The following is a 16,483-nucleotide window of genomic DNA, read 5'->3' as shown; positions in this document are numbered from 1 at the left end:
GTTGCTAAACTTCCCTTCTGGCTCACTCTGTCTAGGCTCAAAGCCACATTCAGCCAGGAGACTTCCCATCCTCCCATCTGGGACTGAGGAAGGAAGGACCAGAGATGCTACCCAAACAGGCATAGGAGTTCTTCTTCTGCTTCCTGCCCACACCACCCCTCTATCCCAACATTCCTGTCCTGCATGACCTATTCCAGAAATAGGCAGGTTGTGTTTTCATAGTTCTGTTGTAGGTCATAACCCTTGGCTTCTTTCTAGTCTTTGCTTTGCATTCTTGACTCATAAACAAATTTCTGGCATACTGAAAATTCAGGATCTGATCATCTGTCTCGGGCTTTACCTTTATTGACTATTGGTGTGGCTCTTTATTGTAAGGTGGAATTTGCTTAATTTGGTCCTACACTAATGGTTACGTTGTGTACATTCATAGCACACAATCCCTTAATCACTCACGGGTCAGCACAAAATATTTGTGTTTCTTGCTCTGTCCTTATTTTATTCCTTAAGTTTTCCATCATCTCAATGCACATTTCATTTTAGGTATATTAACAATTTCTCTACTCCAACCAAGTGGAGACCTCTGTAATTAAGATTTTTCAGGGTTTGTATGTTTTATTTTTAAAAGCTGTGTATGCTATGGAAACAATTCTTAACAAAGAGCACTAGACAACTTGGGGAGACTTGGGTTCAAATCCTGACTTTTGCACCTGATTAGTTCTCTAACAGCTAACAGGAGCCCTGGAGGCACAGTGGTTAAGCGCTCAGCTGCCACCAAAAGGTTGGTGGTTTGAGCCCACCAGGTACTCTGTAGGAGAAAGATATGGCAGTCTGCCTCTATAAAAATTTAAAGCCTTGGAAGCCCTAGAAGGCAGCTGTACCCTGTCCTGTAGGGTCACTATGAGTCAAAATCGAGTTGACAGCAACGAGTTTGGTTATTTTTTTGGTTTTAGTTCTGTAACGTTTCTCAGCTGCAATTTTTTTTTTTTCAAGCCAATTTCTAAAGTACATTCCAGTTTTAAATTCCATCTGAGAACTTCCTTAAGATAGGAAAGCATATCTAGATCTAGCTATTGTCTCTGTTTACCTGGAGATTTGGCTCTATATGTGGCTTATGACAGTGTGTCTGTTGAAAACACTTTATGGAGCTGTGAAGAAAAATTCAAAATTCAACTAGCTCAGGTTTCAACAAAGCTATTCAGTTTCTGAGTGTTTTGGCTGTCAGTGAGCAATTTGTGGTTTCTAAAGGAAATTATGTGAATTGGGGTGGTTTTGTATCATTTATCCTTAAGACCAGGCAAAACGTAGATGTTTTGCCATGTTTCGGATGGAGATACTGGAAGGATATAAAACCTGCACCAGTGATTGGACTTTGCTTTGTTAGTTCTGACCTCATTTCCTTCTCCCTCCGGCCTGAAGTTAGTAAAGGCTACAGCTGAACAAATGCCATGTAAAGTGAACATTTTCTATTATCTACTTAAGGTAATCTCATAGGTTAGTGCAATATAAATCAAAAAAGCAACATGGTAACCAAGAAATAACTGTTCACTCTGAAGTATTTTAGAGTTGTTAAATAAGATAAAATAAAAGAAATTTTAGTTGGATAATGTATACCACCAGCTAATGATTGTGGACCACTGGAAAGTATAATGAGCAGATAATTAAGTTAATTTTTTCTGCCTTTCGACTGCAAAGACTGTTAGCTTAAGCAGATAATTTTGGTATTTAGTAAATGAAATGCCTAAATTTAGTGTTTCATTTCTTGCTTGTATCTGGTTTCAGAAAGCCCCATTTCAGCCTTGTAGGTTTTGAATACTTTCTTTAAAATATCCAAGAGAAATGAAAAAGATTGGAATCTGGCCTGAAGGCCAAACACAGTGGTCCTCCCAACAGAGAGGTTATTCCTGTGAATGCCCGTCCATTTGTAGTCCACAACCTTTAGTGATAACCTTTATTGAACATAAATTAAGATTTTATACATAAAGCAACTTTTTAATACCTGTACAATCGTTTGGACCCCAGGAGTGTCTGGCAGTCTGAAGGGCATTGTGCTTTCCAGATTTCCGGGGCCAGCTTAATAGAGTTGGGCTTGCGTTACTGTCTTAATGTTTATCAGCTTTCTCCCCTAATATTGGGGTGAGATGCAGAATTTGCTTCTTTTGTGGGGGATAGGAATAAAAGGAAGGCAGTGGAAAATCTTATAGTTCACTTTCAGTGCTAATCCTGAATCCCCAAATCCTTCTTAAGAAGTGAAGTTTTTTGCATAAGCTTATTCAACCACCACTTTCCTTGAAAAGGCTATTTAAGAACACCATGTACTTTGGGTAACTTCAAGTGGTCTTGGAATACAGACTTCAAACTAAAAATCAGTGTTGAAGAAGTCTGACCTTTTGAAACAAGTAGTCATTGAATTTGTGGACTCTTCAAAGTTAAGTTCCAAAGAAATTAGAGTTCTTTCAATCTTTTTCGCCATTAGAACTGATCTTTATATAATACTATTAAGATCTACTAATTTCCTAAGATCCCCTCATAAAGTTAATCCAGGCAGGTCTTAACCTTTACGGATTAGAAATCCTAGCACCTCTCAAGCTGGGAGGTGAGACCAAGCGAAGAGAAGCAGCGCTCTGGTCTCTGCAAGTTCACTGCTAGATGTGCCCTCAGACTCCTGCCTCGGTGATTTGCTGCTTTAAAGCACGCACATACACATTGACACCAGTGAGGTGCTTGGCCTCAGAAACAACACTGCATTTGCTACTTGGAAATTTTTTGATAAGCTTTCATAAAATGTAGGCTTGTTTTTTCTCCTGCTATAGCGGACATATTATCCAACATTTTTGTTTAGTGCTTTTTATTGTAAAGTCCATGTTATATTCATTTTGACTCAGATGAATCAACTGCATGCCTTCAGGTTGATAACCCTGTGGTGCTGGGTGATTCCACTCTGTATCCTTCAGTGAGTGAAGGAGGGAGGATACACCGCAGGGACTGGATGCTCATCGTGGGGCAGGTGAAAGGGAAGGAGGGAAGGTTCTGACGGTCCGACCCTCGCTACCCCCACTTCCACCCTGCACAGGCACTTTTGCCCCTTCCTCATCAATTTTCTGTGGGTTTTCCCCCATCGGTCTTTTAAAATATTTGTTTCTTTTGTAATAGATAATACGTTCATTCCCTCAGCTGCCCAGTTACCTTTCTCAGAGTCAACGTGTATTATCAGTCCTCTTGGATACCTTCCAAAAATATTTTACGTACTTATGGCCAAATTCCTGTGTATCTTCTTCCCCCACCAGTTTTCTACAAATGGGAGGGCACCGTACACACTGTTCTACATCTTGCTTTTTGCTTTCTTAACGATATTTCTATACCATCAGTACATGAAGAGCCTCCTCACTTTTCTTTTGTCTGTTTGGCCAATGGTTTGGCAATTTTGTTGGTCTTTTCAAAGAACCAACTTTTGGTCTGTTGATTCTTTCTATTGTTTTTTTCTCTTCTCTAGTTCATTAATTTTTCCTCTAATGTTCATTTCCTTTCTTCTGCTGCCTGTGGGCTTCTTTTGCTGTTCTCTTTCTATTTGTTCGAGTTGTAGGGCTAATGTTTTGATTTTGGCCTGTTTTTCTTTTTAGAAGTGTGTGTTTATTATTATAAATTGCCCTCTGAGCACTGCTTTTGCTGTGTCCCGAAGGTTTTGGTATGATGTGTTTTCACTCTCATTTGATTCTAGGAATTTTTTTATTCTGTCTTTGACTTCTTCTATTACCTAGTTGTTTTTAAAACCAAAAAAACCCAAACCCATTGCTGTGGAGTCGATTTCAACTCCTAGTGACCCGATAGGACAGAGTAGAAGTGCCCATAGGGTTTCCAAGGAGCAGCTGGTAGATTCAAACTGCCGACCTTTTAGTTAACACCTTTTAGTTAGTGTCTGAGTTCTTAGCAAGGTGTTATTCAGTTTCCATGTATTTAATTTTTTTCCCTTGCTCCTCCTGTTACTGATTTCCACTTTTATGGCATTGTGATCAGAGAGAATGCTTTGTATTATTTTGATGTTTTAGATTTTATTAAGCAGTTACTTTGTAGCCTAAAACATGGTCTGTTCTGGAAGGGAACTGTTGCTGTTGGTGGAGTATTCGGTACACGTCTATGAAGCCAAGTTGGTTGATTGTGAGCCATCTCACTTTTTCATGGATTTATAGTATTCCATCAAAATAACTTATTAACCAGTCCCCTACTGATAGAATTTATGTTGATTTTAATCTTGAGCTAAATCACGAGATTCCAAAATAAATAGCCTTGAGCATAGTTTTGTTTTGCATGTTGACTTAGTAATCTAGTGCTGCTTTAACAGAAATACCACAAGTGGATGGCTTTAACAAACAGAAGTTTATTTCTCACAGTCTAGTGAGCTAGAATTCCAAATTCAGGGTGCTAGCTCCAGGGGAAGGTGTTCTGTCTCTGTTGGCTCTGGAGGAAGGTCCTTGTCATAAATCTCTCCCCAGACTAGGAGCTTCTCTGCACAGAAACCCCTGGCCCAAAGATGCGCTCTGCTCCTGGTACTGTTTTCTTGGTGGTATGAGGTCCCCAACTCTCTGCTTGCTTCCCTTTCCTTTTATCTCTTGCAAGATAAAAGGTGGTGCAAGCCACACCCCAGGGAAACTCCCTTTAGGTTGGATCAGGGATGTGACCTGAGCAAGGGTATTATATCCCACCCTAATCCTCTTTAACATAGTCTAATCTTGCCTCATTAACCATAGGCAGAGATGAGGATTTACAACATTTAGGAAAATTATGTCAATCACAAAATGGAAGACAACCACACAATACTGGGAATCATGGCCTAACCAAGTTGACACATAATTTTGGAGGACATGAGTCAATCCGTGATACATGTGTTCTCATATTTCTGTAGGATAAAGTTTTAGAAATGGTCAGATGACATTTGTAATTTTAATCAAGTGGCCAATTGTTTTTTACTGGATGGTAAGTAGGTAATGGGAAAAACTGGATTGTACTGCTGATTAAATGATCTGCAACCCCATATGCAGAATCCGATGAGTTTGCTTGGTTCTAAAGTGCTCTGATCCCTACTCTTTCCCAAGAGAATTCTCTGATGAGTAAGTGAAGGTCTCTCTAACCCCATCTTTTACTGCTTTCCTCCTGGACCAGAAGCAACTGGTTGATAAAGGTAGGGTGAGATTTGTCCATTTCGATGGGGTCTCTAATACTCTACCTAGCTCCCTGCCTATCAGTGTCTACTTTTTATGGATGTGGGTTCCAAGAAATACTCACAATTTCTTTCAGGAGTTGCTTAATTTATTAATTTTTTATTTAGTTTAACCATTATTATATGTATGTGTGTGTGTGTATATATATATGTATGTATATAAAAACCCACTGCCGTTGAGTTGATTCCGACTCATAGCGACCCTATAGGACAGAGCAGAACTGCCCGGTAGAGTTTCCAAGGAGCGCCTGGAGGATTCAAACTGCCGACCTCTTGGTTAGCAGCCATAGCACTTAACCACTACGCCACCAGGGTTTCCTGTATATATATAAAAAATTTTTTTATAAAAAAATAAACACATCTTGGAGCCCTCGTGACACAGTGGTTAAGCATTTGGCTCCTAACCAAAAGGTTGGCAGTTTGGATCCACCAGCAGCTCCTTGGAAACCCTGTGGGACAGTTCTACTCTAAGTCAGAATCAACTTGACGGCAATGGGTTTTTTTGGTTAGACACATATACGTATAGTGTATGTGCGTGTGTGTATATAAACTGTTCGCTTTTTTACTAGACCCATGGTCTGTTAGAAAGGAGTATGTAAGAATTTGGAGATCTGAATTAGAATTTTGGTCATATCTGTTACCATAAAAAGATTTGTGGGAAATATTAAAACAATCTCGTAACAAAACACTTTCAAAAAGTGTAGTAAAAATATATATATATTTTTCGTTAGTTATTCCATTCTCATTCTTATTTCAATTACATACTTAATTATACACATACACACACACGAAGATAAGTCTTTGTAATGTCCCTGTTTCCCAGTCACTGAGTTCTAATCTCCAACAAGCAACCACTGTTACAGAGATTTCTAAGCATTTCCAAAAATATTACCTTTTTTGTACAAATAATAGCATGAAGTATAAACTATTCTATATTTTTCTGTCATAAAATACTACATTTTGAAAACTGTCCTTAGTATATGAAACCTGACTCATTTTTTGAAATTGTGCACAGTATGCCATTGTTTGGATGCAACGTAAATAACCCCCGTTCATTGATATTTAGAGTTTTTTCCAATATGTTGTTTTTGCAAAAAACAGTGCAATGAATCTTTGTGTATTTGTCATCACTGTTATAAACGTTTAGGTGTGGAGGAATTGTAGGGAGAAGCTGTCTCTATATTAGTATAATAATTGAAGAGTTCCCATTTTATTGTTATAAACTGCCTTATGTAAAATATGTACTTTAAAGAAGGGTAAATAGTGACTAATATCTGAGTGGAAATCTCTGTCTGGTCACTTTCTATTTTTGATTCTTTAGACCAGAACCCAAAAAATTTTTGATTCTTTAGAAGACACTTTAAAAGATCAATAGGATTTTTTAAATTTTATTATTTTTTTCTATTAGTGACTCTATAGAACAGAGTAGAACTGCCCCATAGGGTTTCCAAGGAGCAGCTGGTGGATTGGAACTGCCGACCTTTTGGTTAGCCGCCAAGCTCTTAACCACTGCACCACCAGGCTTCAAAGAGGAATAAATCATGACTAATATCTGAGTAGAAGTCTCTTTCTGGTCACTTTCTATTTTTGATTCTTTAGAAGACACTTTCAAAGATCCATAGAATTGATTTTATTTTTGTCTATTTGTGCCCTGCTTTGTTTGGGGAAGGATTTGAGCTGGCTTCTAGGAATGAATGCAATAAAGTAAAAAAATCGAGTTAACATGGGCTAGAAGGGATTGGGAAGGCGATTATTAATTGGCAGATGTGTGAGCCGTGGAATCCTAAAAATGTTTTACAAATTTGACTCTTGGTTTCTGGTAACCGCAGGAAAAAGGGAAATGTTATTGCTCGTATAATTAATGTTGTTTGTTAGGAAAAAAAGCACCAGTTATTTGGGGGAAATAAAGGATTTTCCTGCGTGTAGTTCTGAAAGAAAACTTTTATGGTCCTTCATATAGTGAGAGTGAATGGTAGAACAGAAGGGCCCTCAGCAATGTTTCAATTGTAAAGGAAGCGGTAGATTTGGTAAAGCTGTTTCATAGGAGATCCTTCAACATAATGTGAGACCCTTGCTGTAAAGTGCGGTCCCTGGAAAGCTGTTCTGTATGCAGCTTAACAAATATTACCTAAATATTTTCTGTTGATTCAGTTAGGTTTAGCTATGTGGTTTGGGCTTTGAATGAACAATTCCAAGTTAGACAAGGCAGTTCAAAGTTATAATCTTTAATGAAGTCCTGAAATTTGCTGTATTATTGACTAAAAAGAACAAACTCATCGCCATCAAGTTGATTCCAACTCATAGCGACCCTATAGGACAGAGCAGAACTGCCCCAGAGGGTTTCAAAGGAGTAGCTGGTGGATTCAAACTGCTGACCTTTTGGTTTACAGCCATAGCTCTTAACCACTGCACCACCAGGGCTCCATTGACTAAAGGCCAGTCCTTATGTTTTAAAGATCAGTCATCAATCGATGGAGGTGGTTTCCAGTGGCATTGTGAAGGCAGTGCAGATAGGTGCCCTCTATGCCCCGGTGTAAGAGAATTCTGCAAAGAAACCAGTGGGAGAATGTTTGGTATCAGTTTTATACTAAGTTACTATCTTTGCATTAATTGGTTTTCAATATGTAAACTCATCCCTGTTTTGCTACGTATTTATACATTTTTCTGCACATATGCCTTGGGATAAGAAGGAAAGGCACAAGCATACTGCACTGCTTCCACCATCATTTATCCTACTTATGTTGACACAGTAAACCCAGGAGTACCAGAATCCTTCCCTTGACCAGCGCTCATTTTCCCAAAGCTTCTGATTGTTACAGGTGTACAAAGGAGCCAGAAAACGAACTAAACCCCATTGCCATCAAGTCGATTATGATTCATAGTGACCCTATAGGATGGACTAGAACTGCTCTATAGAGTTTCCAGGGAGCGGCTGCTGGGTACAAACTGCTGAACCTTTGGTTAGCATCCAAGACCTTAACCACTGTGCTTCCAGGGCTCCAAAGGAGCCAGAGTGACCCCTAATTGTTATATTTGTTCAGCTGAATCCCATGGACTGCTGCTTTATCCTCAGCCCCTTAGGCCTGAATAGACTGAAAGTAGAGTCTGTGGGAAGCACTTTTCCATTTCACCATCCAGTACCCAAACTTAAGTCTTGCTTCTTGTCATTGGGGTATGAGGAAGGCTTGACACGTATTCCTGAGGCCCGAGGAACAGTGGAACCTGAACCTTTGATATACCTGTGCCCGAGGAAACTCTCTTAAGAGTCGAATCCACCTTAGAAAAGATGGTTTTACTCATGCACCAATCCAGTATGTGCTCTTTCTCTTTGGGAGAAGCAGAGAGAGAGGCTTTGAGTGCCTTTCCCCAGAGACTAGTACAAACCAAGACTCTAACCTCTGATTTGCCACCACAGACCAAGTTAGAGGGAGCTGAGGGGCTAGCATTACCAGGGCCAAGATCTTCACTTTTCCTGGGAAGCAATAAATGATCAGTCCCCAAAGAAATTTTGGCCTTAAAAACTTTCAGAGTTATTTTAATCACTGACTATAGCTATATAAAAATACTAGTGGCCCTGACAGGGAGCACAACAGAGAACCCCTGAGGGAGCAGGAGATCAGTGGGATGCAGACCCCAAATTCTCATAAAAAGACCATACTTAATGGTCTGACTGAGACTAGAGGAATCCCAGCGGTCATGGTCCCCAAACCTTCTGTTGGCACAGGACAGGAACCATCCCCGAAGACAACTCATCAGACATGAAAGGGACTGGACAGTGGGTAGGAGAGAGATGCTGATGAAGAGTGAGCTAATTATGTCAGGTGGACACTTGAGACTGTGTTGGCATCTCCTGTCTGGAGGGGGGATGGGAGGATAGAGAGAGTGGGAAGCTGGCAAAATTGTCATGAAAGGAGAGACTGGAAGGGCTGACTCATTAGGGAGAGAGCAAGTGGGAGTATGGAGTAAGATGTATGTAAACTTATATGTGACAGTCTGACTTGATTTGTAAACGTTCACGTGAAGCTCAATAAAAGTTAATAAAAAAAAATTATACATAAAAAAAAAAGTACTAGTGGCATAGGCCTAATGTGATAGTGCATCCTTATGAACCTGCCAGGGCAAATTATGTGCAAAATGTATACTGAGTTACTAAAAAAAAGAAAAAAAAGATCTTTACGAGGTATAGAGTTCAATTAAGTAATAATCAAATATAGAAGTTTTCCATTCTGATGTACTAAAGATTCTTTTTACACTTTCTGATTTCATCACATTTTCTACTAATTAAACAGTTAATGATGGTCATAATGGAATTCTTAATAAAATTCCTAATAAAGTCAGTAAAGGGAGTATGTAACAGCCCAGCTATGATAAAGGAATAAGATATGTGGTATAATATTGACAGGCATCTGTGTGTTCATTGAATATTATTTTGTGGATGCTGTCAAGAATTTTAGTTTTAATTTGGTTTGATAAAATGGAAGGGCAAAGAGGTATGCATAATCACAAAAGGTTTCTTAGCTTTGGAATGTAGTATTTGGTTTTGGAGAAGAAATGGGTTTTTCCTAATTATGTTTTATTCAGAAGCCCTCATTTTCTGCCATACATTAACTCATAAAGAAAAAAAACATTAACTCATACATTTCCTAAATCTGGAGACCACCTTGGTAGTTGTTAGATACCAGAGGAGAGCCAATTCAAGACTAAGGATTTGCCATAGGCAATTTCCATGTGGATAACAAGATTGAAGTAAATATTAAAACTAAACCTTTCATTTGGTCAGTATCTCTAACCATTCTGTAGATTAATGTAGAAGCCCCTGGTTGCTGCAAACAGTTAAGTGTTTGGCTATTAACCAAAAGGTTGGTGGTTCAAACCCACCCAGAGGCTCCTTGGAAGAGAGCCTGGTGATCAGCTTCCAAAAGGTCACAGCCTTGAGAACCCTAGGGAGCAGTTCTACTCTGCACAATATGAGGTCGCCATGAGTTGGAATCAACTCAATGGCAACTGGTTACTAGTTAACTGGTAAGTAAATGACATAACCTCTCTAGAACTGACATTCTTTTCCTATTATAACATCATCAGATCACGAGGTTAGGACTGCCTTTTGAAATATTGATACTTTACGAAATTTTACAAAATATGTCCACCACAGTTTAAATTTGTGCTAATGTACACAGAAGGAAGAAATAATTAGAAATCCCTGAATTTGTGCTTACTTTTCCAAAAGAATATTGTTTCACAATAACCTTTGGCCTTGTTTGTATAAATCATAGTCCTTAAACTTAATTTCTATGGAAGGTCCTCAAATAGTCAAAGGTGTTGTTGCTAAATTCACAGTAATTAACTCAATGATAGACTTTCCAATTATAAACTCCTTTCCACCCAAAATATTTTTCCAAAGTTTTTGGTGCCTCCTGTTTTGTTTTAGTGTGAGCATATAGTAGACACTTGGTAATTACTTGCCAATTGTTTACATGCCAACAAATGACAGAACCATTGATAATTAATAGAAAAGCACAAACCACATGCTTACTTGTTCAGCTTTTTAAAAAAATGTACATGGGTGTTCATAATTGATTTTATATTTTTATACATTTACTATGGTAATAGTTTCTACTGCTTAAATTGTCCCAAGTTTGTGATTACAATTAAGTATCATGGTGTTTCACATAGAGATTGATGATTTCAGGGTACTTTGTCCCCTGGATTGAGTTTTAAAATCATTGTTGAAGTAAAAGATTCGTTGTACATTAGTGTCTATGTAAGGCCAAGAATTAAAACATTCCAATGTATATTTTCATTTCTTAATTAAGGTGGAAGAGTTTTTTTGAAACAATTACTTCTTGGGAAAATTATAAAATTATTAAGAAATAATTTGCAGATTTGCTAAATGGTCTGTTCCCTGACCTTGTGTTGAGATCTGAAGGGCCCTTCTACAGCTTCAATACTTAGAAGGTAATGTACTGAAAGTAGAGATCAGCCACATTCTTGCTCAAAATGTCCTTCATAAGGTCCCTTGTCCTGGATGTTAGCATTATAAATGTGCAGAGTTGCATAGTTGTCTGTGAAGAGACTTTGCCAGGATAATACAAACTCTTCTGGCAATGAGAAATATAGTATAAAATTGAAGGTTGAGGTATGGAGAGTTTCTAGAGTTGTTACTGAAGGTTAGGGTTGGAAGATAGAAGGACAGTGTTAGGGAGGACCTTTTTCTTTCCTGCATGTACCTGGCATTTGTTACCTGTAAGGAGGCGCATGTGTCATGCTGTGCTGTCTGCTCACGAGGCTGTGTGACTCCAGGCTTGGTATTGTAACTGCAAAAGCTGTCTTAGTCTATAGAATTTTATTATTTCCTTTTCAAAGATTTTGCTTGGTTCAACATTCAGACATTTTATAGTCCTTTATAGTAAATTAAACTCTGCACTAGAAGATAGGGGTACTTTTGGGTAAGAGGTGCAGTTCCTTGAGATTTCTTAACTTTCATTTTCTTTAGCACTGTTTAAAGCCCAGAATTGGCTTCAGATCCATAAATCTGTGCTTAACACGAGAGAAAAAAGTAATCCCCAGATAGTTTAGTTTCTCTGGTTTGTATGAGCCACAATTTCATCAGAATCATCTGAGTGCTTATTATTTTTCACTACATCTAATAAAGCACATAACATCACTGGGAATTCTTAGATGAACTGAAGTAGTGATTCTTGGACAGGTCGCAGGAGAAGGCTCTGGAGTTGTAAGCTATAACTGAGTGACTTTGCTGGCAGCGTTGTATGCTTATGCATTTACTCCCATGACCACCTTACAATGGTGGTAGAGAAATAGATTATCAAGAGAAAAAGAGATACGTTTCTATACTACGTGCTGCTAATGAGTCCTATTTTAGTGCTTTCTACTTTGTTGTTGTTAGGTGCCATTGAGTTGGTTCCGACTCACAGCAACCCTGTGTACAACAGAATGAAACACTGCCTGCTCCTGTGCCGTCTTCGCAATCATTGTTATGCTTGAGTCCATTGTTTCAGCCACAGTGTCAGACCATCTTGTTGAGGGTCTTCCCCTTTTTCATTGACCCTCTACTTTACCAAGCATGATGTCTTTCTCCAGGGACAGATCCCTCCTGATAACATGTCCAAAGTATGTGAGATTTTAGTGGGGTTTATATTCCACAAAAGATGCATGTAGGGCATTTATCTTTGGTAACTTTCACAGCAATTGCAATGGTTGCCTATGAAAGTTTCTTCACGCGTCAATGGCAAATAGGCCCCAGAAACTTCTTGGAAATCATCGCTTCCAGGTTTAACCTTGCTTTCATTTAAAATGCAGTTTTGTATAGTTTTGAAAATGCAAATTTCACTTGGTGTGGGTTATTGGCTAAAATTTTATGCTAGAGGTTTTATTTAAGAGGTATACATGTTGAGATGATAAAATTTAAGGCTATATTACATTTAGTGCAAAAAATGTGACCCATGTTTGAGATATTATAAGAAGAAAACAAACTATACAGAACTGCTTGGCTGCTTGGGCACTAATACAGCTAGTTAGAAAATAATGATGTTTGCTATTCTTTGTTGAGTTGTGTTACCTTTGGGTTAAAAGCATTTCAAATATTTCTCCTGTTAAATTATTCAAAATTGGCTATTAAGGAACACTAAAGAAATGGTATCCTTTTATATTTTTCCTTCTCATGCATAACCATAGTCATAATTTTTCTTAATATGTGATCCAGAATGTAATTTGTTACTTATGCTTTGATTTATTTTCAGCTTTTTGCTTAGATTGTACCTGATATATTCCATTATCCTATTTTAAGAAATGTGTCTACATCAAGACATGGTGAGTTCTTTTAAAATTAACAACAACAAAACAAAACACTAATTTGTTATAAATCTAACTAACGTGACAAGCAGATATAATGTACGCCTGTAAAAATACAGAGCAATCATTCTGGATCACTAATTCAAATTATTGCTTTGATTGAATCAAATTGGACTAAGAACTTTTCTTTTTTCTTCTGCTATTACCCCCAAAAGGCCTCATTTGATTAACTTTAAATTATAGGAGCAGATATACACATCAAAATTTAAAGTGTAAATTTTAAAGAGGAAAGGCTTTAATCCGGAAGAGAAGTAATAAAATCATCATTTCTCTTATCTCTAGAACCTCTAGGCTGGTCTGAACACTGACCATTATCAGTAATGTTTCAAGTTTCTTTCCATTACTTTCATCAAACTGGGTTATTTATGTATCTTCAAATGAAATGGCTGAGCTTTCACGGTAATTCTTGTTGCTATTGACAACCAAAGCAGCCATGCAAGAAGAAAATGCCACGGAAGGGAAGGTAAAACAAAAACCAAAAAACCCTTAATATTTCCTCCCCAAAATCGGAGAAAAAAAGAACATACAGCCTGTCAGAAACAGGTAAGTAAAGACGTATCAATCTAAAAATTACCAGCCTTGCTAACTAATGGATTTAAAGTTTTACATTTTTTTTTTCAGATGTTTTGTCCAACACTAATTTAAATAAAAGGATACTGTCTCTAGGAACCAAAAGTTAATATTCTGAAAGTGAAAAATTGGATTGGAAGGTGCAGTGTCACAAAAGGTCTGGAGTATTTTAATTTAGAATTTGGATTACAGAAGAATAGCATAACTTCAATTATTGGTTAATATTTTTGTTACAAAATGTTTTTTAATAACAAAATGGTGACTAAAATATTACTATTTTAAACATGTCCTAGATTTTTTTTTTGTTTCAGAAAAGCACTGAAAGTTGAATGTGTGTAAGTCTCCGGGAATGTAACAAGTTGATAAATACCCAAGTCCAGCCTGGTTACAGAGAAAAGATCTGGAATTTCTTTTTTTGGACATTTGTTTTGCAGCTTTCTACGTCTTAAGGCAGAGAATAGCCAGGATAAGGTGCCAGCTCAAAGGTTAGATGAACATATTTCTTGAAATAATTTTGGCTAATCTATGTCTGGAAAGGCATAACTTCTCAATAATAACTTTGAAAGCATTAAATAAAACTTAACATTTGTTATGTTTTTCAGTTGCTTTTTTGGGGGGGAGGCGGAAACTATATTCCTTAAACATTTGCTTATTCTCTTCATAATTATACTAAGTCAGTTTTAATTTAGTTATTACAGTAAACTTTTCCCTTTCAGTTTATGATTTCTTTCTCCTGTTTTATGATTCTAATAAATTGACCTCTACCCTAATCTAAAGGACAGTTTATATGTTTATTACTTAAAGAAGCAAACATAAAAAACAAAATCCACCAAATGAAATTACTAACACCAGACTATGATTAACCTGAGGGAATTGTATCTCATATTCATTAATTCTCCGTGGAACAATTCAGGTAAGAAATACTTTTATTGGGTAAGATATACAAGATGTTATAATAGCACCTTTGGGTATTCATGCCATCACTTTGGTGCATAAAATGTTCATGGAAATTTTGGGTGAAATACGTGATATTCTAATGTTTTGTGGAATTTATGCCAAAAAGCCAATGTAGTTTAAAACTGACTGATGGAAGATACTATCTCATGTCATAGAAAATCTTTTTATGGTAGGATTTTAGTAAAAACATTTGGAAACAACATATATTGTGCTGGAAATAGAAGTTAAGGAATTCCTTTGTTCAGGCAGACTTATAAAATCAAAGCACAGGTATCTTATAATTATGAGCAGATAGAAGACTGACTAGCAGAGGTGTGGCTGAGGTCATGGAGGCAACACCAAGGAACGAACAGAATGTGCGCATTGTCACCAGCACACCTGGATTCGGGACCTGTTCCTGTGACCTATCAGCTATGAGATATTAAACATTTTATTTAACATTTCTGAGCTACAGTTTCCTAATCCTTGAACCTACTTTGCAAGATCGTTGCTGGCCTGAACTAGAGTGCCCTGTGCAGAACAGTTCTTGATAAAAACTTCTTGTTGTTAATGTGTGATAATATAATAGAATGCAAATGGAGAACTCTGAGCAGTGTTTCACTAGAGTCTATCATAGAATATATAGTATAGATAGTATAAAAAAATTAAAAAATTATTATAGCATTTAATAAATGTATCCATGGAAATATATCCTCTGCAAATAAGCAATTGAAAGTAGAAAAGTTCTCAAATTATATATTTCTGAAATAAAATTTCCACTGGATCCCTCTCTGTGTTTCTGAACCATTCTGCCTCGACTTCACTAATAAGTAATATTCCTCTGTGAAACTCAGAGTGGATTACAGTTTTGTTTGCTCAGCAGTGTTTGCAGGTGGAAAAGGAATTGGAAGGAAATAGAACTGAATTGTAGAACTTCAGCATTTAGAGCTACTATGATTTATTTGGAGCCCTGGTGGTACAATGGTTAAGAGCTGGGCTGCTAACCAAAAGGTCGGCAGTTCAAATCCACCAGCTGCTCCTTGGACACCCTGTGCGGCAGTTCTGCTGTGTCCTGTAGGGTTGAAATTCGCTCAATGGCAAAGGATTTGTTTGTTTTTAGTTTGTGATTTATTTAACAGACATTTGAGAGCTTACAACTAGGGATAAGGAGCTAAGTTAACTTCTGGGAGAGATACAAGAATTACTAAAACATGGACCCTTGCTGGCAAAGAGCTCAATTTGATAAGATAGTTGGCTGTTATTCCTTTCATGAATCTAAGATATGAAAAAGTTAGGGCAAAAGAATTGAGGGAGTTAGGGGAAGAACTGTTTCCTGCTGGGGAGAATAAGGGAAGACTCCATGCATGCAGTGGTTACCAGTTGATTCATTCATTTGACCAATATTTATTGAGCGTTATTATCTGCCTGGTCCTGGACCTAGCGCTGTGGATATCATCACAATAAGATGAAGCTCTGGGCATTAGTATCACTGTCAGTGTTTAAGGCCCACAGATCATGACGGTGGTGATGAGGTGTGTTTTCATACAAGTGTGTTTCGGTATAGGACACTGGGGCAGCATATCTGAGAGTGACATATCCCAGACCAAGAGCGATGGAGTCATGATGGTCCAGCCAAATCCTGAGGGATAAGTAAATCAAGTGAAGGCAGCCTGGGAAGACAGAAAAGAGAATTAAAACCTCAGAAGTGAGAGCGAAGGGGCACATTCTGGGAAACGCAAGAGCCTCAGTTCAGCAGTGGGGTATATGTTTGAAGGGCCTCTCAAGAGAGGTGTGGTGGGAGAAGTAGGAATGGACTGACTCATGGAAGGCCTTTGATGTTACATGAAATAAATAGGTCAGCTTTTATCTGAAAATTACGGAGGACCATTGTAAATA

The 16,483-nt window shown here is 37.7% G+C and overlaps 1 protein-coding gene across 4 annotated transcripts in view; it reads left to right on the top strand.

Annotated features, from left to right (window-relative positions):
• Positions 1-16,483, top strand: part of NPNT (nephronectin) — an 81,977-nt gene that overhangs the window by 6,539 nt on the left and 58,955 nt on the right. For 2 of the 4 annotated variants that reach the window (XM_049885578.1, XM_049885580.1), the window contains exon 3: positions 14,086-14,136. The exons of the other annotated variants lie outside the window; for them this stretch is intronic. In XM_049885578.1, coding sequence (XP_049741535.1) covers positions 14,086-14,136 — 51 coding nt within the window. The remainder of the gene's footprint in view (positions 1-14,085; positions 14,137-16,483) is intronic. 4 annotated transcript variants of the gene reach the window in all.

The sequence above is a fragment of the Elephas maximus genome, chromosome 5 (assembly GCF_024166365.1).
Source record: "Elephas maximus indicus isolate mEleMax1 chromosome 5, mEleMax1 primary haplotype, whole genome shotgun sequence".
In the NCBI taxonomy this organism is placed as follows: Eukaryota; Metazoa; Chordata; class Mammalia; order Proboscidea; family Elephantidae; genus Elephas; species Elephas maximus.
This window is presented reverse-complemented; position numbering and strand designations above follow the sequence as displayed.